The sequence below is a fragment of the Xenopus laevis genome, chromosome 8S (assembly GCF_017654675.1).
Source record: "Xenopus laevis strain J_2021 chromosome 8S, Xenopus_laevis_v10.1, whole genome shotgun sequence".
In the NCBI taxonomy this organism is placed as follows: Eukaryota; Metazoa; Chordata; class Amphibia; order Anura; family Pipidae; genus Xenopus; species Xenopus laevis.
Genome location: NC_054386.1, coordinates 77,773,156 through 77,798,701, shown reverse-complemented (window position 1 = coordinate 77,798,701; position 25,546 = coordinate 77,773,156). Strand labels below are relative to the sequence as shown.

The following is a 25,546-nucleotide window of genomic DNA, read 5'->3' as shown; positions in this document are numbered from 1 at the left end:
AATGGTGGATTCGGTGCATCCCTAGAATTTGCTGAATTTGCTGTCTCTGCTGAAAAGTAATCACGTAATCAGCTAGAGGTGTCATGAAGCCTTAGCTTTCAGGGGTATAACACCTGGGGCGTAGAGATATGCTCTGTTTTTACTTCTTTTATTAGCAGTAGTCCTCCTTTAGGGGTCTTTCTCCAGTTTTTGGTGCCCACGGTGGATTATATGGCTGTTGGTTTTAGGAAGCCATCAGCATTAGGGCAGAACTCCACGAATCGATGTGCTGCGATGCGTCACGCTGAGAGGAAATGCAGGTGACCAAATATAATGTAATTGATAGAAACATTGCAGCCGCCGTGAAAATTCGCCAGCGAAAATTCGCCATCCGTTTTTTTGGATGCCGGCATAAAAAACAAAACGCCGGCGCAGGAAATTCACGAAGTTTTCGGCGAAGCGAAACGCCCCAAATTCCCCCATCACTAGAGCTTATATATTTTGGCCAAAGTTTTATGATAGGCTGTCAGACTATTGTAGAGATTCTAGAGTCTAGCGGTATGCTAATCTGAATAGGGATTTCTCTGGGCTGCAGAGAGTCATTAATCTAGTGGTAAACAGCATATTTGATTTCCATCAGATTTAGTCAGGATAAGTGACTAACACATTGGTTATGGTGAGCAGGTGTGACCTTTACCCTAGTTGGGATGTATTCCTTTGTTCCTGCCCAGTGCCTATGTTGGTTGGAAATGTGTCTTCTTGTTCTCAGGTCATTAGTGTAGTGGCAGGGCCACTTAGTCTTGGTGCTTGCCTATAGAACAAGATAGTAATGATGCATGGGTTTCCCTGCTTGTCTCATTTTATGGCAGTTATCCTTTGAAATATGGTTGCTTTAATGTGTCATACAGAATTCTTGAGATGGATGGGGTTTAAATGGGTGTGGTTTAAAGGGGGAGTGGTCAACACTGACTTCAATTATAGGCCCTCTACCACATAGGCCAGAAAAATTCCAGCCCTCAGTATCACAGAAGTTGGACAGCACTGACTTACTGGATCTTCGGAGATGCCATATGAAATTCAATTTGGCAAACTAGTCCATTTGGCAAACTAGTCCAAACATTTTTCGGAAGAATGATTTGGGTCCAGGTCAGGACCAGACTGAGAATTAAAATAGGCCCTGGCATTTTAGGTACACAGAGGCCCATTCAGCCCACTAAAAAGTGACTTTCTATGGCACCTTATAGCTGCCCCTATGGCATTTGCCAGAACCCACAGATTGCCAGTCCGGGCCTGGTCCAGGTTATACCTCATCCACATATTAGGTTTTGCTGGGTTTGTGCTCTAGCTTTTAGTCGTGTTTTGGAAAGTACTGTATGCAACTGACAATGCGTGAACAATTGTCTTTTCATTTTATGCTTGTATGCATTTATGTGCCAAGCAGTTTTATTCTTTTACATTTGGGGTGATTTCCTGTGTAACCCCTCTAATGTAGCAAGAAATGGCATAAAACGAGGATTCCAATTCGGTTCAACCATGCAAAAATCTCTTTGAATGCACAAAGCTCTCCTACCTACATCAAGGGGTGAGAGTTCTGGTTCTAAATGCTGAAGCACAAAACAGGAGAATAAGTTGCTGGTTGACCAAAAAACAAGAATCTTCTTATGTATATAGTGGAACTGTTGAGAAAGTGAGCAACACAGAAGCATTTACAGTTTGTGTTTTCCAACCAAAGCTGATGGATGGGCCTTCAGACTACTCTCTTTGTACTGAGAAAAGAACACGATAGGGCTCAGGACTAGTTTATACCACCTGTGGTAGTTGTGGTTGGAGGTGAGGCAAGTTGTGTCCCTCTTGACACCAAGACCAAGGCTAATGATCTCTGTCTAGCTCCACATGATTCAGAGGATGAGGCAGCAGAAGAACCCTGAATTCCAGATGCAGCATGATTTAGATAAACAAAAAACTCTAGCTGGAAGTAAAATGTACCATCAAAAATAGGTGATTATTAACCTAAAAAAACCTGGAGGAATTACTTAGTTTATTAACTAGATTAGAATATCACTCATTTAAATGTGTACATACAGTACAGAATGTTGATTTGAATGAGAGACTGAATTATGAATAGAGGAGGGCCTGAATAGAAAGATGAATAATAAAAAAAGTAGCGGTAACAATAAATTTGTGGCCTTACAGAGCAGTTGTTTTAAGATGGGGTCAGTGAGCCCCCATTTGAAAATTGGAAAGAGCCAGAAGAAGACAGCAAATAATTAATAACCATTAGAATTAAATAATGAGGACCAATTGAAAGGTTGCTTGGAATTAGCCATTTTATAACATATTAAAAGTTAATTTAAAAGTGAACCACCCCTTTAACCGTTCTTCGCTTTTTGTCTCTTACTGTCATATTCTCTCTCCTTTCTCAGCAGAAAGTGTACTTTTTTATTACAAATGGATCATATTGGGTAATCAGTACTGGTACTGTACATCATATTTCTAGAAGGTTTAGAGATTGCTCCATTTATTTATCCCCCAGTCAAAATAATACATTTTTGCAAACATAAATGCACATGCACAATGCATCAATTTCATGTGTGGCAATGTTATAAAAAGAATGACTGGATACAGTCTCAAAAAATGTCTGTAGATCTGTTTGCAGATTTTTAAGCTTCTCTGTGTTTCTGCATCAAGCTCAAAATATTGTTTAACACGCAGTCCTCTCCACTGCAAAGCAGCTCTTTAAAATTATACATTTTGCACCAAATAGTGTAGCAGCATTTCCTGTTTGCACAAACACTGTTTTATCTGGCAGCAGATTTTGGAACTAACGCTTTTCGTTTGCAAGAATTATTTTTAGATAATCATCTCAAAAAGAAAGATGTTGATCATCTCTGCACAGCTAAATATAGTATCTTTGTTCAAATTAGATTTCCACTGGACGCACTCTGTTTAGCCTTTGTCTAGGCCCTCACACACATACTGTATTTTTTGGGTAGGCATAATAATGTATTGTTGCTGCAAGTTCAAGTACCTGTGCCTTAACTGTGGACAGTAAGGTTTCATTCAACCATCCATGCAACTGAATGTGAAAAGAGAGCAAGTCCATTAAACAAATGAAGACTAAAGGCAACATGTAAATGGACCGATGATGAGTTTGGTGAATGTTCCGAAAGCTTGGTATGCTTATATTAGTAGCAAAAAGTATAGTATTTTTGTTTCTTATTTCAAAAGCATAACTATGTAAAATGCTGATTATATTTCAAAGAGTTTAATCAGCTTAATTACAGGTCAACAACCCAAAGAGCACATTATAAGTCCCATTGTAAAAGGGATAGTTTGGTACCAATTCCAGTATGAAGAAAAAACAAAACTCCAGTCTTATTCACATGTTACAGGGCTTATTGGTACAGGTTTCCTTTTCTGGAATTCTCAGGACCTGAGGCTTTCGTTTTAGTGTGCTGGTGCCAATCTGGACGGTCCATAAAGTTATAGATATTACTTGCGCTGACTTCTGATTTCAGTTCCTGATTGGAAAAAAGTTAGGGGGTCAGAGGGAAGGAACACAAATTATCCTCAAATCCACAAAACTCTCAGCTTCTGTGTATTCAGTTTTCAGATAGTATTTCCAGTATCTGTAATTGCATTGCAAATAGACAAGTAGTAAGGAAGCTATTTTCTCTCAATAATGAACAGAGGACAAGAGGCCACGTCTTTATATTTTAGATATGGCATTTTCATCGGAGGCAACATAAATGGTTCTTTACCCTCAGGGCCATGGAGCTGTACAATGATGATGATGCAATAACATTTTCTTAATCCTTTTAGGGACCAGTGTTAAATATATGTGTATATATGATATTTATATACACATATATTTGACACTGGTACCTAAATGGATTAAGAGAATGTTATTGCATCATCATCATTATACAGCTTCACGGCCCTGAGGGTAAAGAACCATTAATGTTGCCTCCGATGAAAATGCCATGTCTGAAATACATACATATAAATATATATGTAGGCATTCATGTGTTCCTCCAATAGCTTTCTTGGGTACACTGTAATAGTCATCAACCTATGGCAGGCAGTATCTGCACCCACAGGTTTTATGAAGAACCAAAGGAGCTTACTTAATATTTGCCTGGATCCCCAGCCTGGGCATTGCCCGAGTGGAAATTTGTCCAGTGTTTATACATGAGCTCATTATTGTGTGCAGATGTTCCTTATGATTAGCAAGGTTGTCTTATAAGACATGGTCCACCTTGTGTGCCACTTCAGAATGCAGCGCAATTCTACAAAGCTTCCTAATTTATTTGACTATATTTAGTTATTATTGTAGCACTCACCTTGCCCTGGGTAAAACAGTCAATAGTAACACATATTCACACAAAGGTTTCCTTTGAGGCTCTCTATTCACAAAAGCTGTATGTATGCACGTTACTCATACATATGTACTTTTATACAATAAGGAAACTGAAAGCTGGGAACTACTGAATCTCCTTGGTTGACAAACTCCTGTCACAGCAGAATTTCACCGGTAATTGAACGTTTTTTGCCTCTTATTGACAGTTTGTCTACCCGACATAGAGACAGATTCACTGGTGCCCAGCAAATGTGATAGATACAGATCAGTCAAGCTGAAACATTCTTAAGGTCAATATATAAGAATTCGGAACCTTGCGCGTGGGTAGGGGTGGAGAGATTAGAAATTGATTTTGTAGTTTACTCTGAATTTATGTTAAGAGTGACATACATAATATCTGCTAATTGCTGTCAGGCTGAGAGATACAAGTACAGTTTTTCTCCTCTTAGAGAAAAATGCGTTGACTATAACTCACAGAATTATAGGATTGTGGGATATATGGAACACTATTTTGATCTTGGTTATTACTGTTATTATCAAAGACGGTTGATTCATTAAATGAGAGCCTGTTTTATCCTTATATTTTAAATTGCCGATGTCTTTCTTGTAATTTACACAGCAGTACTGTAATTATCTAGCAGGAGGTCTGACATTAAAACTCATCTATCATCCCTGTAATGTACTGTTAGAGTCAATTTCCTTTGCATTTCTGGTGAAGATGTTGTGTCCTTTGTCCTTCTGGCTTTGTGTCTATAAAAGATTCTGCTCTGAACTTTGCACCTCGTTTCCAACCGTATCTCCCTGCTTTGTCGAGAAGTAGAGAAAGTCTCAGTGTGGTGAGGGCCCGATTCACATTTGATTAATGCTATAAAACATCTGTAAAACTGGAGAGAAAAAAAATATTGATTGATAAACAAAGACAAGAATAATCAGGTAAAATCTTATGCTTGTAATTTTAGACAAATAAAATGAAACACAAAGGTCAAAATGACATTCTCCCTCTTTATGTATCTCCTTTGATATATTCTCTGCACCAGAATATATGACCTCAATGCATTGCCCTATTAAAATGCAGCAAAGTTGCAGGCAACAAAACTGCTAAGTATAGCTTTACCCTGGTTGCATTAATACGTTCTTATCTAGATCCATAGGTAATTAAATCTATTTTAATGGGACTTTCAGTTGTTTTCTTATTATATTATATTATATATTATTATATTCATGCATTGGTATCCTAGAACATATCAGATAATTAATTGTATTCAGGTATCCATACTATTTTACAAAATGAAGACCTGTCACCTGATGCCCAAATGTGACCTCAGGCATCAGTAGGTGCCCCTTTGGGGAGAACATATGTAAAATGGCAAAGTATATGTTAAATTATGTTGGATATAATATATATTTAAACCACTGAGCCCTCATTTGCACAAGACAATTCTTGTTAATATTTGTTACCTGACCTATACTAGAAGGGGAAGTAACTTTCTATTGCAACTGATCAAGTGCAACACATGTAGAACCAAACAGCTACTGGTTTATTTTGTTACTACATCCCTACCAATGCTCCTTGTACCCCAGAAGGCCAGACTCAAGTTTTCGGAAAACACTGCCTTAGGAAATACAAATGCAAAGTTTGTAACCCATAATAACTGATCAGACCTTTGCTTCCAAATGGTAACCCAGTGAATACCTGCTGAAGAATTTCCCAGTCGTGTAAGCAATTATGAATAATATATGGTACTGGTCTCACACTGCATTAAAGATTTATATTATCTTTAAAACTGGTTCCTATCCTACAGCGCAGTGAGCCGAGTGCAGTCGGCTCTCCTTCACAGCCTGGAGCAGGAAGTGGAACAGATGGGTGGGACTAGTAGGGTTTTTGCAGAAATTTCAATAAATCGTCATCATCATCATTTATTTATATAGCACCGACAAGATCAGCCCAAAACACTACTTTTTTCAGCACATTTCTTCTATAATTAAAAGAGTATAATGCACTGGCACACTCTGGTTTTTAATATATGTCTCCTTTAAACATTTTTTATCCTTTGGCTGGAATATATGTGTCCAGTGGATTTCAGTGAGATTTCAGTGAGATACGATCTCCAGGCATCACAGTAATCACAATAGTAATCTATCTTTTTATTTTCACATAAGCCTTACCTGTTTGTTCATGAAGATGTAAATTAATGGGTTAATAAAGGTGCTGCTCTTGGCTAAAATGGAGGGTATAATGCTAACTGTTGGTGTGATCATTCCAGGTTTCCCGAATGCTGTCATCAAAGAGACTAAACCATAGGGCATCCAGCACAGCAGATAGCAGGTGACCATGCAGACCACCATAAAAAGTAAGCGGTGTTCCCTCTTCTGAGCTGTAGTCATGTTGATCCTACAGACCTGCTAAGAGAGGTAACAGAAGCATAAACAGTGCAGATACAATCGTTTCAAAAGGTTTCAAAGAAACACATATAGAATACCCAGTTGCTTTATTTATTTTTATTGGCTGGTTCTGGTTAATTTTAGGTCCTCTTTCATTTACTCCTATTGTAGAGCATATTATTATTTATTCCTACTGATTTTATACTTTAAGGGGCAGATTTGTTTGATTTTTTTTTGGTCAAAACTCTCAAATTTAAATGGGGGAATTATCCAAATTCGATTTGAATTTTAATTTCGAGATTTATCAAACCTATACCTTGGGAATAATTTGAATTCAACTATTCGCCACCTTATACCTGTCGAGTTCATGTATAAGTCAATGGGAGAGGTCCAGTGACCAATTTGAAGGTGTTATTATCCTTCCTGACATTCAAGTTTTTTTTCAGAGAAAAAACTCAATTTTAGTTTATTTGAATTGGATTTGATTCAAGTTTTTTGAGTCAGTAATATTCATCCAATTTATATACAGTATATATATATATATATATATAGACAAATACAAGATTCCTCTGCACTCAACCCATTATCAACATATTTAAGACAGAGACACTTTGTGCATACTGCTACCTGAAAAATGCCTTACCCTTTAAACAAAACAGGGATTGTTTGTCCATATATTGCAATATATTTAAGCTGGCCAACTACGTCAAAGTCATCCCATATCTGGCCAGTCCTATGCTCAATTTTCATTTGATTCATTAAGAATTCTATGGTTTCATTATACATTTTATAAAAGGGACGAACACGTTTTACCTGCAACTTACTAGCTGCTTTCAAAGTAAAACTCCCAAACTTGGCTGCCCTTTTATTAGACACCAGTGGGATCACCTGACTATAGTTGGAGGGGGTGGGAGCTACAACATGGAGCTGGTCACTGCTCCTGTAGAACTATAACAAACAAGGGAAAGTTGTGCTCACCACTAGTTTTTAAAATCATTAGGCGGGGGTGCAATGAGGGTGTGACCACAAAATACATATAGACAAATACAAGATTCCTCTGCACTCAACCCATTATCAACATATTTAAGACAGAGACACTTTGTGCATACTGCTACCGAAAAATGCCTTACCCTTTAAACAAAACAGGGATTGTTTGTCCATATATTGCAAAATATTCTATTTTTCTCTTAAATAACCTCCCAGTCGAAGTTTGAGTATATTCTAATTTATTAGAGTTAAAAAAAACTCGAATGAATTCAAAATTCGACCTTTGATAAATAGGCATCTAAGAGTTAAGTGTTGTTAATTAATAATTAAATACTGGAGTTAAGACAAGTGAATATGTCAGTAAAGATCCCAGACCATATGGGTGTTCATGCTCAGCACCCCTTGAATATACTTGGATTACCTGACGTAAAAACACAACTGGAGGTCTGGTAAATTACCCATATATCACCTAAGGGCAGAGACACACGTTAAGATTCGAGGAGATTTAGTCGCCCGGTGACTAATCGCCTCTTCTTCAATCGACTAATCTCCCCAAAAAGCTTTCCTGGCGGCTAGAATCTACATCGCCGGCGGGGATGGCACTCGGAGTGATTCGTTTTCCGAAGTCGTCCGAAGTTTCCTCGTGAAGCAACTTCGGGGGACTTAGGAAAACAAAGTGCTCCAAGTGCCACCCTGCCGGCGATTTAGATTCTAGCTCCAAATTACAGAAAGGCCATCTGCCATAGACTCCATTTTATCCAAATAATCCACATTTGTAAAAGTTATTTCCTTTTTCTCTGTAATAATAAACAATAACAAACACAACAACAAACCACATGTCCTCAAGGACGGCTTAAGTTACAAGCCGAAACGTCGAAATAAACAAATAATCTTTTTCACTATAAGAAGGCCTGAGAGTGCGGTATGTTTTGTGTTTGATATTTATCCTTAGTTAAACCAGCACCCAGACGTTGAGGGGCAGATTTACTAAGCTCGAGTGAATTTTCGAAGTTAAAAAAGTTCGAATTGCAAAGTAAATTTTTGGGCACTTCGACCATCAAATAGGCTATATCCGACCATTCGACTTCAATTCTAACGATTCGAAGTAAAAATCGTTTGAATATTCTACCATTCGATGATCAAAGTACTGTCTCTTTAAAAAAAACTTCGACTTCATACTTCGCCAAATTAAAGCTACTTAAAGCTCCCCTATAGGGAGCTTCCACAGCACTTTTCTAAGTTTTTTTTTTTTGATCGAATAGAAATCCTTCGATAGATCGCTAAAAGTCGTTCTTTTAATTCGAGGGTAAATTTCCGAAGTTTTTTTAACTTCTAAATTCGACCCTTAGTAAATCTGCCCCCGAGTATTGGGATATATATATATATATATATATATATATATATATATATATATATATATATATATATATATATATATATATATATATATATATATATATATATATATATATATATATATATATATATATATATATATATATATATATAAAACAATGAAGAGGATCAGCACTCACAGGACTTAGAAAAATCAAATAAAAATTTATTCAAGAACTATGGACTGACGTTTCTTTGAGAAAGGCCCTAGACGGGCCGAAACGTCAGTCCATAGTTCTTAAATACATTTTTATTTGATTTTTCTAAGTCCTGTGAGTGCTGGTCCTCTTCTTTGTTTTGTATTATTTAATTTGCTGATCGTGCTCCCAGGCGATTTATCACCTTATATCGTGAGTGCTGGCATCCCCCAAAAGTGTATATATATATATATATGTGTGTGTGTATATATATGTATATATATATTTATGTATATATATATATATATATGTATAGATATATATATGTATGTATATATATATATATATATATATATATGTATGTATATATATATATATATATATATATATAATATATATATATATATATATATATTATATAATATCAGACAGTGCCTGCACTCGGTCATAGACGAAGCCAGAGGTGCACGACCAAGTTTGTAGCAATATTGAAAAGAAGGTCAGCACACTCTGTATGTTCAAGGTGAAAAAGTGTTGATTTATTCACACATCATCCGACGTTTCGGTCCCGCATGGCAAACTGAGACAGGGATGGACTTACATGCCTTATATGGACTGGTGACATCATTTTTGGCGCCCAAACTTCACTGGGGGGTGGGTATTTAATTGTAGAAATAGAGCCAGGCACTCGCAGATTTACTGCAAAATAATTTATTACAACGACATGTTTCGGGCGCAGCCCTTTTTCAAGTGATACAAACCCCTTACCCTTTCCACCATTATAAGGAGTGAAGCCCCTCCCCTACACATGATTGAGTGGGTTGGGCCACTGCTAACAGGGAGTCTATAGCCTAGCCCATAAGTATAAACGTAGTGGTGGGTTTAGGATAATAAAGTGCATTTCGTAATAAACAAACAAGGAAAACCATGAGTCTCAGTGAATCAAACAATGTCCATGTGTGAAAATTCCTTCATTTTTCATATGGTACATCGTATGTGTATAAAAGTCTTTGTTTAGTCCAACTCCCAAGGTATTGCCCGGTAGGCCTACCTAGAAAAAAGGTTGCTGTAAAAACACCCATTCAGCACAGCATACTGCATCATTGTTTTTTCATATTAATACAATACTAATACATTGTTATTAGCCCGGGTACTTGTAACATTAGTTTTATATCTTACCACCATATGAACGGGCTGCAATCTATTCTGTATATTTCATCTGCGGAAAAGAGGAACAGCAGTCAGAATACAGGTAAAGTGAACACTACAAAAAAGGTACAATACTCCAGTGTTCGTTTAAACCAATAGGAACCATACTGTTAAGTCTCTTGATCCATACTGCCTCTCGTTGGAGGAGTAGTTTTTTTATATCACCCCCTCTTTGTGGTTTGCAAACAACTTCAAGGACAAGCCATTTAAGTTGTGACTGGTTATGTTTGTCAATAGCAAAATGTCTGGAAACCGATGTGTCTGTTTGGGTGTTGATTTTATAATTTCTTATGTCAGACTTATGCTCTTTTATTCTTTCTTTTACTGGCCGTATGGTTTGCCCAACGTAGACCTTGCCACACGGGCATTTTAAAAGATACACTACCCCACTGGTTTCACAAGTTGCGTAATGTTTTAAGGAAATTTTGTTTCCTTTAGTTGGATGGCAGAATGACTCCCCTTTCACTACTGAGGCACAACATACACACCCGAGGCATGGAAAAGTACCTTTTCTCTCTGGTCCTTGGAAAAGAACCATTTGTCTTGATTTCCTTTTTGGTTCTGCTGCACATAGACGATCCCTTATTGTGCGTCCCTTTTTATAACAGAAAAGTGGGGGCTCTGCACACACCTTGTGCAGTGTTTTATCACCTTGTAGAATGGGCCAAAATCTCTTAACTATTTTTTCCACCTGGTTACTCTTGTGATGGTATAAACTTACAAAGGGGATCCTCGTGTTTTTTGTGGTAATTTTAGGACCGGCCAGTAGGGCACTACAGGCGCACCTACCGACAAAGAAGAGGAGGCGCATACAGACCAAGGGACAACTCCACAGATACAAGTTCCATCGGATCAAGTCAGTTGGACCTCCATAGTGGCAGCGAAAGCAGCACCGCTCCGTCAGTTCATTTTTTAGAACAAGAGGGACTGGACAAGTCCGTCAAAAACAAAAGAAAGGATCCAAAAGCACCACTGCCCCGAGAGGAATATCCGAGCCGCAGAAAGCAACAGAGGTAACTGATTTAGTAATTAATATATCCTCCCATACATTAACTTTGGCGGAACTTTCACTGCTGAATAAAGGCTTGGGGTATATCCCCACGCATAAAAGTGACTTCCTAGACTGGGAGATTGATTTTCAGAAATTTCTAAGGGCCCTTAAATTAAAAATGTGTTTTGGGGAACCAAGCCCTAATATGGGGGTACAAAAAGATTTAAGGAAAAAGAGTACATATATACCCATGATACAGAATGAGTCACTTATTGCATTTGAGAAGGTGGTGACTAATGGTGTTAGAGAGATCTGGGAGAAACCGCTAAAATATACTAATAACTTGACAAAAAGTGAACAAGCCGCCTTAGTATCCCTTCAAAATAATGATGACATCATTGTAAAAAAGGCTGATAAGGGTGGGGCAATTGTTGTTATGGATAAAGTTATGTATATTACAGAGGTAATGAGACAACTTCAGACACCTGGGCACTACAAACCAATAGGTAAAGATCCATTAATAGATATCCAGAAAGAAATATACGGTCTAGTTAATGATGCATGTGTGAACAACGTGATACCCATTAAGACAAAAGAATTCCTTTGTGTTGAACATCCACGTACTCCAGCTTTGTACCTTTTACCCAAGATACACAAATCGTTAGTGAATCCCCCTGGGCGCCCTATTGTGTCTGGAAATAGCTCAGTGTTAGAGCCTTTGGCTAAGTACGTTGACCAGTACTTGCAACCACTTGTAAAACAGATACCATGTTGCCTCTTGGACACTAACGATTTGTTAAATAAACTACTGGCTCTAGACTACATAGGTGAAGATGTTACCCTATGCAGTATCGACATAGTTAGCCTCTACACCTCTATTCCACAAGATGAGGGTCTCCGATATGTAGAAGAGGCGTTGTTGAACACCAATCTCCCTAACACTATGATATACTTTTTGTTGGACTGCCTTACTATGGTACTTAAAAGAAATTATTTCAGATTCGAAAATGAGTACTATTGGCAATGCCAAGGCACGTCTATGGGGGCAGCAGTCGCCCCCTCATTTGCTAACTTGTTTGTTCACAAATTGGAGCAAGAATTTTTTCTTAATCATCGATACAAGAACCATATTTTGTTGTACCTCCGCTTTGTGGATGATATTTTAGTGTTATGGAAAGGAGATGTATCACTGTTTAACGAGATGGTAAATGAGGCAAATACAAACCACCCCACGATTAAATTCACCACAGAAACAGCTAAAAAAAACTTAAATTTTCTGGATGTGAATTTAACCATTGAGAATGGGTCCATAACTACAAATCTGTACAGGAAGGCTACCGATAGAAATAGCCTCCTGAATCATTCAAGCTTTCACAATAAAAAATGCATTTCAGGTATACCAAAGGGGCAATTCCTAAGAGCTCGGAGAATTGCTTCAGATAAGGATAGACAAGAGTAACCAGGTGGAAAAAATAGTTAAGAGATTTTGGCCCATTCTACAAGGTGATAAAACACTGCACAAGGTGTGTGCAGAGCCCCCACTTTTCTGTTATAAAAAGGGACGCACAATAAGGGATCGTCTATGTGCAGCAGAACCAAAAAGGAAATCAAGACAAATGGTTCTTTTCCAAGGACCAGAGAGAAAAGGTACTTTTCCATGCCTCGGGTGTGTATGTTGTGCCTCAGTAGTGAAAGGGGAGTCATTCTGCCATCCAACTAAAGGAAACAAAATTTCCTTAAAACATTACGCAACTTGTGAAACCAGTGGGGTAGTGTATCTTTTAAAATGCCCGTGTGGCAAGGTCTACGTTGGGCAAACCATACGGCCAGTAAAAGAAAGAATAAAAGAGCATAAGTCTGACATAAGAAATTATAAAATCAACACCCAAACAGACACATCGGTTTCCAGACATTTTGCTATTGACAAACATAACCAGTCACAACTTAAATGGCTTGTCCTTGAAGTTGTTTGCAAACCACAAAGAGGGGGTGATATAAAAAAACTACTCCTCCAACGAGAGGCAGTATGGATCAAGAGACTTAACAGTATGGTTCCTATTGGTTTAAACGAACACTGGAGTATTGTACCTTTTTTGTAGTGTTCACTTTACCTGTATTCTGACTGCTGTTCCTCTTTTCCGCAGATGAAATATACAGAATAGATTGCAGCCCGTTCATATGGTGGTAAGATATAAAACTAATGTTACAAGTACCCGGGCTAATAACAATGTATTAGTATTGTATTAATATGAAAAAACAATGATGCAGTATGCTGTGCTGAATGGGTGTTTTTACAGCAACCTTTTTTCTAGGTAGGCCTACCGGGCAATACCTTGGGAGTTGGACTAAACAAAGACTTTTATACACATACGATGTACCATATGAAAAAATGAAGGAATTTTCACACATGGACATTGTTTGATTCACTGAGACTCATGGTTTTCCTTGTTTGTTTATTACGAAATGCACTTTATTATCCTAAACCCACCACTACGTTTATACTTATGGGCTAGGCTATAGACTCCCTGTTAGCAGTGGCCCAACCCACTCAATCATGTGTAGGGGAGGGGCTTCACTCCTTATAATGGTGGAAAGGGTAAGGGGTTTGTATCACTTGAAAAAGGGCTGCGCCCGAAACATGTCGTTGTAATAAATTATTTTGCAGTAAATCTGCGAGTGCCTGGCTCTATTTCTACAAATTGGATCACAAGCCTTCAGGGACAAAGGCAGAGCAGGAGGCACGACTAAGGCATTACTGGGAACCAGTACCTGTATTGTGGGTATTTAATTGTATCTTTGTTATTGCACTGTATCCTTGAGAAAGGTCCCCATGCGGGACCGAAACGTCGGATGATGTGTGAATAAATCAACACTTTTTCACCTTGAACATACAGAGTGTGCTGACCTTCTTTTCAAAATATATATATATATATATAAATGTTCTGAAAGTACCTGCACTCCTTCCTTGTTAGTCAGAAGTGGGTGCTTGGTCAATCAAGGCAAATAATCTTCAAAGTGGACCAGCACACCAAATTTTCAATCAAAGAAAAGTTTATTCAAACATCACTCGCGTGTCCAACGTTTCGGCCCACATTAGGGCATTTATCAAGGATAAGATTTTATATATATATATATATATATATATATATATATATATATATATATATATATAAAATGAAATTCAACTGAATGAATAGTGTCAATAGAAACACAGAATTAACTAATTAACTTACCCCTCGTATCACTCTGACAATGTGTCCATAGCAAAACATCATGACGAGCAGGGGCAGAACCAAACAAAAGAGAAAAAGGCACACTATGTAGGATATGCCATTGGATGATTTTGAATGCCATACAACTGAACAGGTGGTGCCTGAGCTTTCTAGGCCATAACTGCTCCAGCCAAAGAGAGGTGGCAAGGTCCAACACAGGGAGTAAAGCCACGACACAATTATACAAAGCCAAGACTTCTTGTAATCGGTCATGTCCGCTTTCGTGCATCTCAACACCGTAAGGTATCGCTCATAGGAGAGCATGGAAAGAGAAACCATGGACACCAATCCTAAAAAAAAAATATAATGTACAATAAAAAAGCTGTTATGCACTTCATCATTAAGATATTTTAAAATATCAGTTATATTGTAATCGAACAAACAAAAAAATATAATAGACATAAAAATTTGTCTAGAAGACAAATTGTAAATGCACATAAACATCAGACCTCAGCCCATTTGTGGGATGTATTGCAACACTGACTGCAAGTAAGGTCTGATTACCCTCAATAATCCTCTTGTGTTTAAATAGTGGCAAATTCAATAATATTCCAGCATTTAGTGGAAAGCCTTTCCAGAAAAGTAGAGAAATAACTTCATATCAATACCCTTGGTTCAGGAAAAAGCGACTGTTTAAATATGTTTAATGGCGTTTAGCCAACAGAGCATACCAGCTCACATGGTGTTGGTACATACAGGCAGTCCCGGGTTACGTACGAAATAGGATCTGTAGGTTTGTTCTTAAGTTGAATGTGTATGTAAGTTGAAACATACACATTTACTTAGGGATGGGCGAATTTTTTCGCCTTGTTTTGACGCCCATAGACTTTAATGGATTTTAATGAATTTTTGGCAAAATGGGTCAAATTCGCCCATCCCTACACTTACTTAAATTCAAATTGGACAGATGTTTGTCTTAACATAGTATTTATTTTTACCTTTCTGTATATATGTTTTTTTTTACCTTTCTGTGCTCTGCAGTAGGCAACACACACCAGAGGGGATTGGGGCAGGTGGTTTATTACAGCTAAATGCTAAGAAAAGTCGAGCAAACCCTTGTATGCTACTGTAATAGCCCCCGTTGTGAGTTGTATGTAATATGGGTGTATGTAGCTCGAGGATTCCCTGTAGTTATTTTTATAGGTTTAGTTACAAAATTTGCATTTGAATCATTTACCCCCTAAAATATAAGGATATTTTCACAAGGAGTTCCATGATACACAAACATATAAACTCACAAGGCCATGCTCATATTTTACAGGGTGTACGTAACTTTTTATAATACACAAGTTTCAGCAAGCCCAGGCCCGGATTTGCAGAAAGGCCACCAAGGCCTGGGCCTAGGACAGCAGGATTTTAGGGGGCGGCATGCTGCCAAACCAAACCCACATTGGTTCAGAAACACTGGGGATTCGCTGGAGATAAGATCGTTTTTTAAACTTCCGGTGCGCTAAGCCTCATTTCTCTGAAAGTTTTTGCGAATAAAGGGGAGGGTATGGGGGCAACAAATGACAGCAGGCCTAGGGGTGCCCCCTAGCAAGCCATGTGTCACCAATTACATCTCTAAGAACCAATTATAATTCATGACATCCCTAAGTACCTTTTATAATTTACAGGGTATTCATGTTTATTCTTGTGTATCAAAAGCTTATAAAACACAGAAACACCATCCCATGGAGCCTATAATTAAATGTTTATCACGAAACGCATAAGGCTGTGGGCACAATACCCTTTTAACTTTGAAATGTATTTGCCTGGTGGAAGATTTCCTTCATTGAGTGCCTGCTCCAAAAAGTTTTTACGGTTCATCCGCTCCCTGTGCTGAGGGCTCAGGGCGGTGCACCAGGGTCTCTTCCCTAGTGAGGTGAGTTATTAATTTCTACTTGCAGACCCTAAACTACAGCTTTATTACAGAAACACCAACAACATGATTATAGCTGTAATTAAAATACATACATACATATTTAATTGTCAATTAAATGAATGGAGTGCAGTCACTGATGTCCAGAAATTTACCCAAACTATACTGAAAGGTATGCAGTGAATGTGCATTATCAGAACAATAAGCCAGCCAGGGATACATAGCATCCAATATAGATAGAAGACTCAGCTTAGATGTGCTACTTAACTAGCATAGATAGTGAAAGTGTATACACAACCCAGCCACAATGTTGTGACCAGTATTAACCACTATACCTGTACTTCCAGCCATGTGTAAAAATGCACAGCTGTATGAATGTCCAAGTGGGTACAACCACAGAAATGTACACATTTACAAGACCTAGGGGCAGATTTACTAAGGTTCGAGTGAATTTTCGAAGTAAAAAAAGTTCGAATTTCGAAGTATTTTTTTGGATGCTTTGACCATCAAATAGGCTACTACGACTTCGACTTCGAACTTCAATTCGAATGATTCGAAGTATAAATCGTTCGACTATTCAACCATTCGATAGTCGAAGTACTGTCTCTTTAAATAAACTTCGACTTCAATTTTTCGCCAAATCAAATCTGCCGAATTGCTATGTTAGCCTATGGGGACCTTCTTCAAACTTTTTCTAAGTCTTTACACATCGAATAAAAATCCTTCGATCATACGATAAAATTGTTCGAATTGTTCAATTCGAACGATTTTTATTCGATCGTAGGATTGCCAAATTCAGTGAAAAAACTGCGAATTCGAAGTTTTTTGTACTTTGAAATTCGACCCTTGATAAATCTGCCCCCTAGTGTCGATATTTCAATTGAATAAAGAAAAAAATACATATATATTCTATATATTACAACTTTATGTTTTTATATGTTGGGCCTCATTTCCCACTGAGAGAATCCCCCATTGGTGAGCTGGACTGCTACTTCTCTGCTTTGCACCTCCCCTTATTCAGGTTATATCTGGGATGTTATTGGGGGGTGTTTGGCACCAATTTCAAATGTAAACGTCTATTTTAGATTGTGGGTTTGCTTGAGATGTCTTGAGAAAGGTCCTCTTGCTGGGACCAAAAAAACACCAATAAAGAAACTTCCCTTATTTATCCCATAAGTGCTCCAATTTTTATCATAGATATATATATTTCTATATACTAAAAGTGTACCCTTTACTGACACTTTAAATAAACTGCTTCATAGAAGATATCATGTTAAGTAATTCAAATTCTAATTAATATTACAATTCAGTATGGTCAATTACATTAAGCCCAATCTTCTGAAATGTAAATAAGTGAAAATGTTCATCTTTGCTTTGTACAAACGGAGGGTAATTTATAATGGCATGCATGACTGGGGTGCTAATTACTCTCCATGGAGAGTCTGCATAGGTAGTAATAATACTGCTGTCTTGAGCACATGTAAAATACATTTGCTATAAAGGGAGTCAATTGTATAAATATGCCATCTTAAGTATTTGTTCTCTTTACATTTTTGCATCTAAGGCAACATATGACCAATTCTTCACCCACAAGAACTGCAACTGTCTGTTGTGCAAATTATACAACACAGAGAAAAAAAGTGGGTTTCATCTTTAAACCATAGATGTGAATAAGATGTGTGCCAGTGCTGCTATTAAAGCTCCTATGTAGCTCCTCTGGGGCTCCAAGATGGACAGAGCTAAGAGGTCAGCCACGCAAAGGTGTTCCAGACATCCCACCCTGCTAAGGAGCTTCTTCGTATGTAGTTGATTTCTCCAGAAAGGACAAGGACCCTGCTGGCATTTCAATGTGTCTCTTCTTTCTACCCAGACTGAAAAAAGGACCTAAAAAAGTCCACCCCCTTCGTCTCCAAATTCATATGTTAATTCACCCAATACAATCCATTAATGTAAAGTCAAATTCATATAGCAAAAAATAATTGCATGGAGCTATAATTAATTTCTACACAAATGATTAAATTCTTGATGTAATGGATAAATGTGCACAATTCATTAAACATTAAAATTAATGAATTAAAATCAAAAGCTGCAAGTTGAGACCCTCCTTATCCTTTTTGTGGATGGTGCGGTTTAAATGTGCCAATTATAGGTTAAAGTCCTGTGTTTTACCACCATATGAAAACTGTTCAGTTTTTATTACTGTAATTATCAAACACAGGTTTCCATGAAACGTGGCCATGCATGGGAATATGAACAGGACCTAAAGAAGTCTTTTAATAGCAACTGCTCCCCAAAAGTTCAGCATTAAATGACATCCATGGAGCTTAGAAACTGTTTTTAGGTCAGAGAAAGCTGCCTGCCTTACAACTGGCACAGAATTCACCACTGTATATATTAATTTCCCATGCATGTGTCCAGGGTTAGACTGGAGCCTTAAGGGCCCAACGACCTCCAATTCTCTGGAGCTCGGTTACGTCATGATGCGCACACATTCGTGAACACTACCCACAGGTTTATTTATTTATGGGGCAACCGGGAGGAGCAGGTCTGGACAGTCAGGGGCCCACCAGGTTTTTTCCCGGTGTCCCGCCAGCCCAATCCGACAATGCACGTGTCTTTAGCTAACAGGTTGTCCGGCATTTCACAGCATTCCCCCACATAACATTACTGCTACTGATGGGTGAATAAATTTGGCAGGCGCAAATTTGCCACCAGCGAATAAATTTATGAAACTCCAGCGACTGAAAAGCATCAGAAAAGTTGCTCGCATCAAAACGCACCAATACTATTCGGATGACCATTGACTTTAACGCCAGCGTCAAAATTGACTCAATTTGAGCTGCACAAATTTTTCATCATTTCGCAAATTTTAGCGAGAACTTCGCTAATTTTTTCAGCGAAACAAAATGGGAGAAATTTACTATTTACTGCTCTGTGTTCTGTACAGTGCTCTCCGTTGCATTCTTCCATTCGCTGGATAACATACAAACCCTTTTTCTCCAAAACTGTATCACTCCACAGTTCTCTCACATGTCTCACAGATGTCACGCTTCTTTCTACCCCCTTCCTGTGCGCTGGGGTGGGGAAATAACTAGAAAACCCCCTTTATTTACCTGGATGTTAGAGTTTGCAAGAGAACACCAACTAGAGGAAGTCAAGCCTGACTTTTGGAAAGCAAAAACAATCCAACAATTCCAGGGCTCCCTGCTGACACAGCAAGGACTGTTTGGGGGAAATGTTTCTTCAGACAGACATGGCATGGATGGCTATCCAAGATCCTTCATGCTCATAGCCTGTGCAGATACCGGCATTGCCCATGGTGCATCATGAGAAAATAGTATTGCACACTTGAAACATGCATTCAGAGATTGTGCACCCATAAGGAAGGGACGATCTTGGAAGCTTGGCGCCTTATGAACTGTGTTAAGGACATTTTGTGGTTTTCCCAGGGATCACTTCATTCTAAGGAGAGAGCCCATGGTTTAAGTCTCTAGCCATTCGCCACTTAAAGCATGAGTTCATTGATGACTCAAAGTATGAGTGCAAAAAAAAAAAAAAAATTAGGTTGAGGAACTCCAATAAATGCTTTTTTTAAGAAATCTGCTACAGTTTTGTGGGGGTTTTTTTTAGATTTTTTTTGCCCCATCAACTAGGGCAAACTTCTCACTGCATTTCTCATCAACGTGCTCTGCTTTTTCTATCTGCTTGCAGTCCTTGTCAAAGGACTATTTCTGCCTGAAACCCAGGTCTCCCTTCCAGTGGTAGAGGCAGTGAAACAAGAGATAATAGGGAGAGCCTCATAGGCTTCCTATTTTAGTGATTTGCAGTCCCCCACTAAGTTGTTTTTCTTGGGTTGGAGTGATACTTGCCCAGCATGACAGCCACCCCCTAAGACTACACTGGGTATACTATAATAACAGGTCTAAAGTTTGCTTTAGTTATTGGATCCGTTGATACTAATTTGCTGTAGCATTAATTAGTTGCTATAGATTATTGAACCTGGAGCAAATCTTGCACCTTTTATTACATTACCCCTTATCACCTTAAAGTCATTTGGCCCTTGTACCAGCCTACTACAAGCCTTGTGCCTTGTCTCAAAGGAAAAAAAGGTGGACAGAAGTACCTGTTATAACACCAAGTAATATGTATAACCTTGACTACTGCTATGGAATATCAGTTGTGTGATATTGAATAATACTATAAAACAATGAGTCACATAATGTATATAATAATAGATAGAATATAGACGCAAAAACACATTTATCAAATGCTGCAGACTTGAAATTAATTGATTCTGAAACAAATAATAACATTTGCTGTACTGACCACTGTCTGCTGTAAAGCAACTGCCTATTCACTACATAGTATTGTTGCATTTGCTTTGTGTCGCTTTGCTGTAAAATTGCTTTATAGCTGTACCAACTGCCGGTATCCAATGATATCATTTTAGTTTAGGATGTTATGTAATAAAGTTGCAAAGTCACCAAGAGCAAACATTTCGCAAGTAGCATTTAATGATTTCCTGCTTGAGAGCAAACACCTTTATTGATTGCTATGGGGTTATTAAATTCAGGCAAAGTTTTTGAGTTTTATTAAATGACCCCCTTAAACAGTTGTAGCCATTTCACAAAGATGGTTTACAGCTGCCATTTTGCATTAGCTCTATAAAAGTGTAAATACTACACTACTACTATAAGGGCCAGATTTATCAAAGGTCGAGGTGAATTTTCGAATGAAAAAAATTCGAACTTCGAGCTTTTTTTGTGTACTTTGATTAGGGAATAGTCTAAATTCGATTTGAATTCAAAAAAAATTCTGAAAATGTGTCGACTTTGACCATTCGCCATCTAAAACCTGCTGAATTGCTGTTTTAGCCTATGGGGAACCTCCTAGAACCTATTTGGAGTCAATAGGTGGACTTTGAAAAATCTAAGGTTTTTTTGGGGAAAACATTGAATCAAATTCGATCTAATTCGCTATTCCTTTGATTCATACGATTCAAATTCGGCCGAATACGGACCTATTCGATCAAAAACGGACCAATTCGACCAAAAAAAGACGGTGAGAAGGCATTTTTTGCAATTGTTACTTGTATTTAAAAATTAACACATAAAGAATAAACCTCTAAGGCTGGTGATATTGGAACTTGTAGTACAGCAACTACAGGGCTGAGGTTACAAAGCACTGGTTTGAATACTTGAATACCATAAATGTTTTCATTGGGGTAGTCAGGGAAAGTGACAGCATTTCAAGGCAATTACTGCAACAGTTCACCTAATATATCATTCTCATACAGTAATGTAATATATCACTTACATACAGTAATATATACAGCAACCCAGCTACTATATAACTGATATATATGATCCACCAAATATATCACTCACATGCAGCAATCTACCTAATATATCACCTACATACAGCAACCTACCTCATATACTACTTAATATATACAGTAAATATATAAATTTGTTTCAATAAGCTGTTCATGTCAATCCAGTCTTTGGAGATCCTTAAAGGGACACTGGTAGGTATCACAAGTAACCCTTTTCTACATATACAACTATTCATAAACTGATATAATAAATTTACCAGATCATGTGAAAATCCAACGACACATTTAGAAAGATTATCTAGTTTTGAGGCACCTCTGGGACACGTTGATGTTTATGTTAACATCAGGTTCTAATTATAGTCGGTAGCTCATATTTCTAATGAACTAACATATCTATGATTGTCAAATAAAAACACCCTTTTTGACCACATATGTTACTGCAATTTGTTGGGGTGCATGACACTTGTACTTTGGCTCCTTAGAGTTAAACTGCGCGGAACATGAGTCAGATTTTATCAGTTTCATTATTTTTACACATGTGCAGCTACATCAGACTGTAAAACACCTTCTTTCGAAACACATTCAACAAAATCATAGATTTCTTTAGTCCTCCAAACATTCCCTATGGCAGATACAGCATTTAACACATATAGCCTACAGAGATGAAAGAAACATTACATTAGATAAACTTAATTTGGGGGGAATTCTGTATTGCCTTTCACAGGGAATTTTAAAAGTGTTCATAGTGAAAGGGAAAGGAATGCATGACTAATGTGCAAATGTATTTTAAACTGGATTTAAAATATTAAAAAGGAATCTATAATAATTTGAGTTACTCAAGTTGTTTTGTATTAATGTGGATGACATCCTTTTATGGGAATTAGCTGACCCTGCCGTACAGCATTCTGTGCTGCACTATAATATACTATTCACATGGACATTGTGCAAAGAACCTAATGTTAGTATGTAGGCTGAAATTATTGCTTGCTATACTACTGATCTGAAAGGCAAATAGTTTACATGCTTTGCAATAAAAATATGTATACATTTATAAATCTGCGTTTATCACGTGAATGTATACCTGTGCATAGAGAACAAACTTGTACAGATATGGGATCTCTTATGCAGAATGCTAAAAAAAAGAAAATGTGAAGAAATGCAATAGATTTGTTTTGCCACCAATATGATATTATTCTATCAGTACTGTGTTATTATTATTTTTTGTAAGTATTTCTGTATTATAATAATTTTCTTAAAATGGACGGCATGGAAGAATACTGGATTCTGCATAAGAGATCCCCTACCTGTATTTTTCATATGTTTCTGAATGTAAATTCAGAAAGGTTCAAATATGATAATAAAGATGTTACAGCAATGCCCTCTGGGTTAGTTAGGTCAGGCAGAGGATTAATCCAGTGAAAGTGCTGCTGAAACAGTAAGTGCTTTGCCATCTGCCAGGAATACTCACCAAAAAGGGAATTGCAGAATCCATACCACTTGCACCCCTGCTGTCCCAGCAGCCAGCTCCCAGACACACTGGAAACAAAGCTGAAAGGAGTCCCAAATATGCAGACCAATAGGTCACTGATGCTGATGTTCAGCAGGATCATGTTTATTGGGGTCCTGATTGCTGTAAACTTGACGAATATGAGAAGTACAAAAGAGTTGTACAGAGATCCAAGTACCAAGATACAGCCCAGGCAGACTGCCACTATACTGTGTGCTGTCCGGCTCAGACCAGGAGGCAAAGAGTCTTGACTCTCCCCGTGGCTGACATTGAGCAAGAAACTTTCATTCTGCAAGTTAAGAGCCAGCAACATTGCATCTATTTTCTGTCTCCTCGTTCTGCCCATTGGCTGCACAAGATCCCATACAGCCAAACAGCATTGCCAGCCATAGCACAGTCTGTCATCTTATATTGTGTGCTGGGGGATGCTAGAATAAAGCAGAGGATACTCAAGCTCCCACCTCCTTCACAGGGATTTGCCTGCAGCCTTGAATGACGCTGGAGAGGGTGGGAGATGATCCTGTAGGACTGGGGAATTTATATTTGTTGCCTGCATCTCTACTTGTAACCAAATGCTTGAGCAGGACAATGTTATGTGTATATCAAAGCTTTGGCCTGCTTTTCTTAATCTGAAATTGACTCTCCTCAGTTTTGCATTATGCAGCGATGTTGTTTGTTTTTTGTTTTATGAGATCATAAAATGCTACTGACCCTGTGTACGTGTGTGTGAATGCAATGTTCTTCACTGTAAGAGTAGTTATATAATGCCATTAAACTTGTACAGACAGAAGCGGACAGATTGTCAGTGAGGGGCTGGGAGGTTAATGCTGTTGAAGGGCTGTTAACAGAAAGCAGCAGCTGAGAAAGAAGGTTATTTTATGCAGGGACACAGTCATACTCCAGGGCACTTACATTCACTACTGGTGAGGCTCTCGTTTACCTCCGGCACAGCTGAACTATGTCATTCTGAGACCCGTCAATTTCCTGCATGATCAGTGGAAAACTTCCTTTAATATGTTTATATTTATCCCAAACCATGAGCATCCACAAAAAAATCAGCATGAGGTTGCAAGGACCCCCCCAGTAAGGTACACAAGAGTATCATAAAAAATTACTTGCACATGAATATCCTATTGGTGTCCTATCAACTACATTACAGCTTGAGATTTATCTGGAGTTTATTCTTGTTCTGGATTGTTAAAATGTAACATAGTAACATAGTAAGTAAGGTTGAAAAAAGGCACACGTCCATCAAGTTCAACCTTTTAGTTTTTTTAAGCTGCCTAACTGCTAGTTGATCCAGAGGAAGGCAAAAAAAAAAAAAAGCCTCTCCAATTTGCCTCAGAGGGGAAAAAAATTCCTTCCCGACTCCAAAATGGCAATGGGACTAGTCCCTGGATCAACTTGTACTATGAGCTATCTTTAGGGATGGGCGAATTTGACCCATTTAGTTTCGCCAAAAATTCGCTGCCAGCAAAATGTTGCTGATGCCCATTAAAGTCTATGGGCGGCAAAATAATGTTGTCGCGCGTTGAAATTTTTTTATTTTTCAAACAAGTCTATGGGCGTCATTTTTTTGGCGAAACAAGGCAAAAAAATATAACCCATCCCTTGCTATCTTCCATAACTCTGTATAACTCACTTGCTAAAAATCCATCCAACCCCTTCTTAAAGCTATCTAATGTATCAGCCTGTACAACTGATTCAGGGAGAGAATTCCACATCTTCACAGCTCTCACTGTAAAAAACCCCTTCCGAATATTTAGGCGGAACCTCTTTTTTTCTAATCGGAATGGATGACCCTGTGTCAGCTGGAAAGACCTACTGGTAAATAAAGCATTAGAGAGATTATTATATGATCCCCTTATATATTTATACATAGTTATCATATCTCCCCTTAAGCGCCTATTCTCCAGCGTAAACATCCCAAATTTGGCCAGTCTTTCCTCATAGCTCATTTTCCATACTTTTTACCAGCTTAGTTGCCCTTCTCTGTACCCTCTCTAATACAATAATGTCCTGTTTGAGTGATGGAGAGCAAAACTGTACGGCATATTCTAGATGGGGCCTTACAAGTGCTCTATACAGTGGAAGAATGATCCCCTCCTCCCATGACTCTATGCTCCTTTTA

At 38.1% G+C, this 25,546-nt stretch overlaps 1 protein-coding gene across 1 annotated transcript; it reads right to left on the bottom strand.

The window, feature by feature from the left end:
* Positions 1-3,933: 3,933 nt before the first annotated feature.
* Positions 3,934-24,021, bottom strand: tmtops.S (multiple tissue opsin S homeolog). Its single transcript, XM_018233838.2, has 4 exons — positions 23,377-24,021; positions 14,674-15,002; positions 6,506-6,742; positions 3,934-5,223 (listed from the first exon to the last, which is right to left on the bottom strand). The coding sequence occupies exons 1-4, from the start codon at positions 23,759-23,761 to the stop codon at positions 4,999-5,001; spliced, it is 1,176 nt and encodes a 391-aa protein (XP_018089327.2). The 5' UTR covers positions 23,762-24,021; the 3' UTR covers positions 3,934-4,998.
* Positions 24,022-25,546: the final 1,525 nt, after the last annotated feature.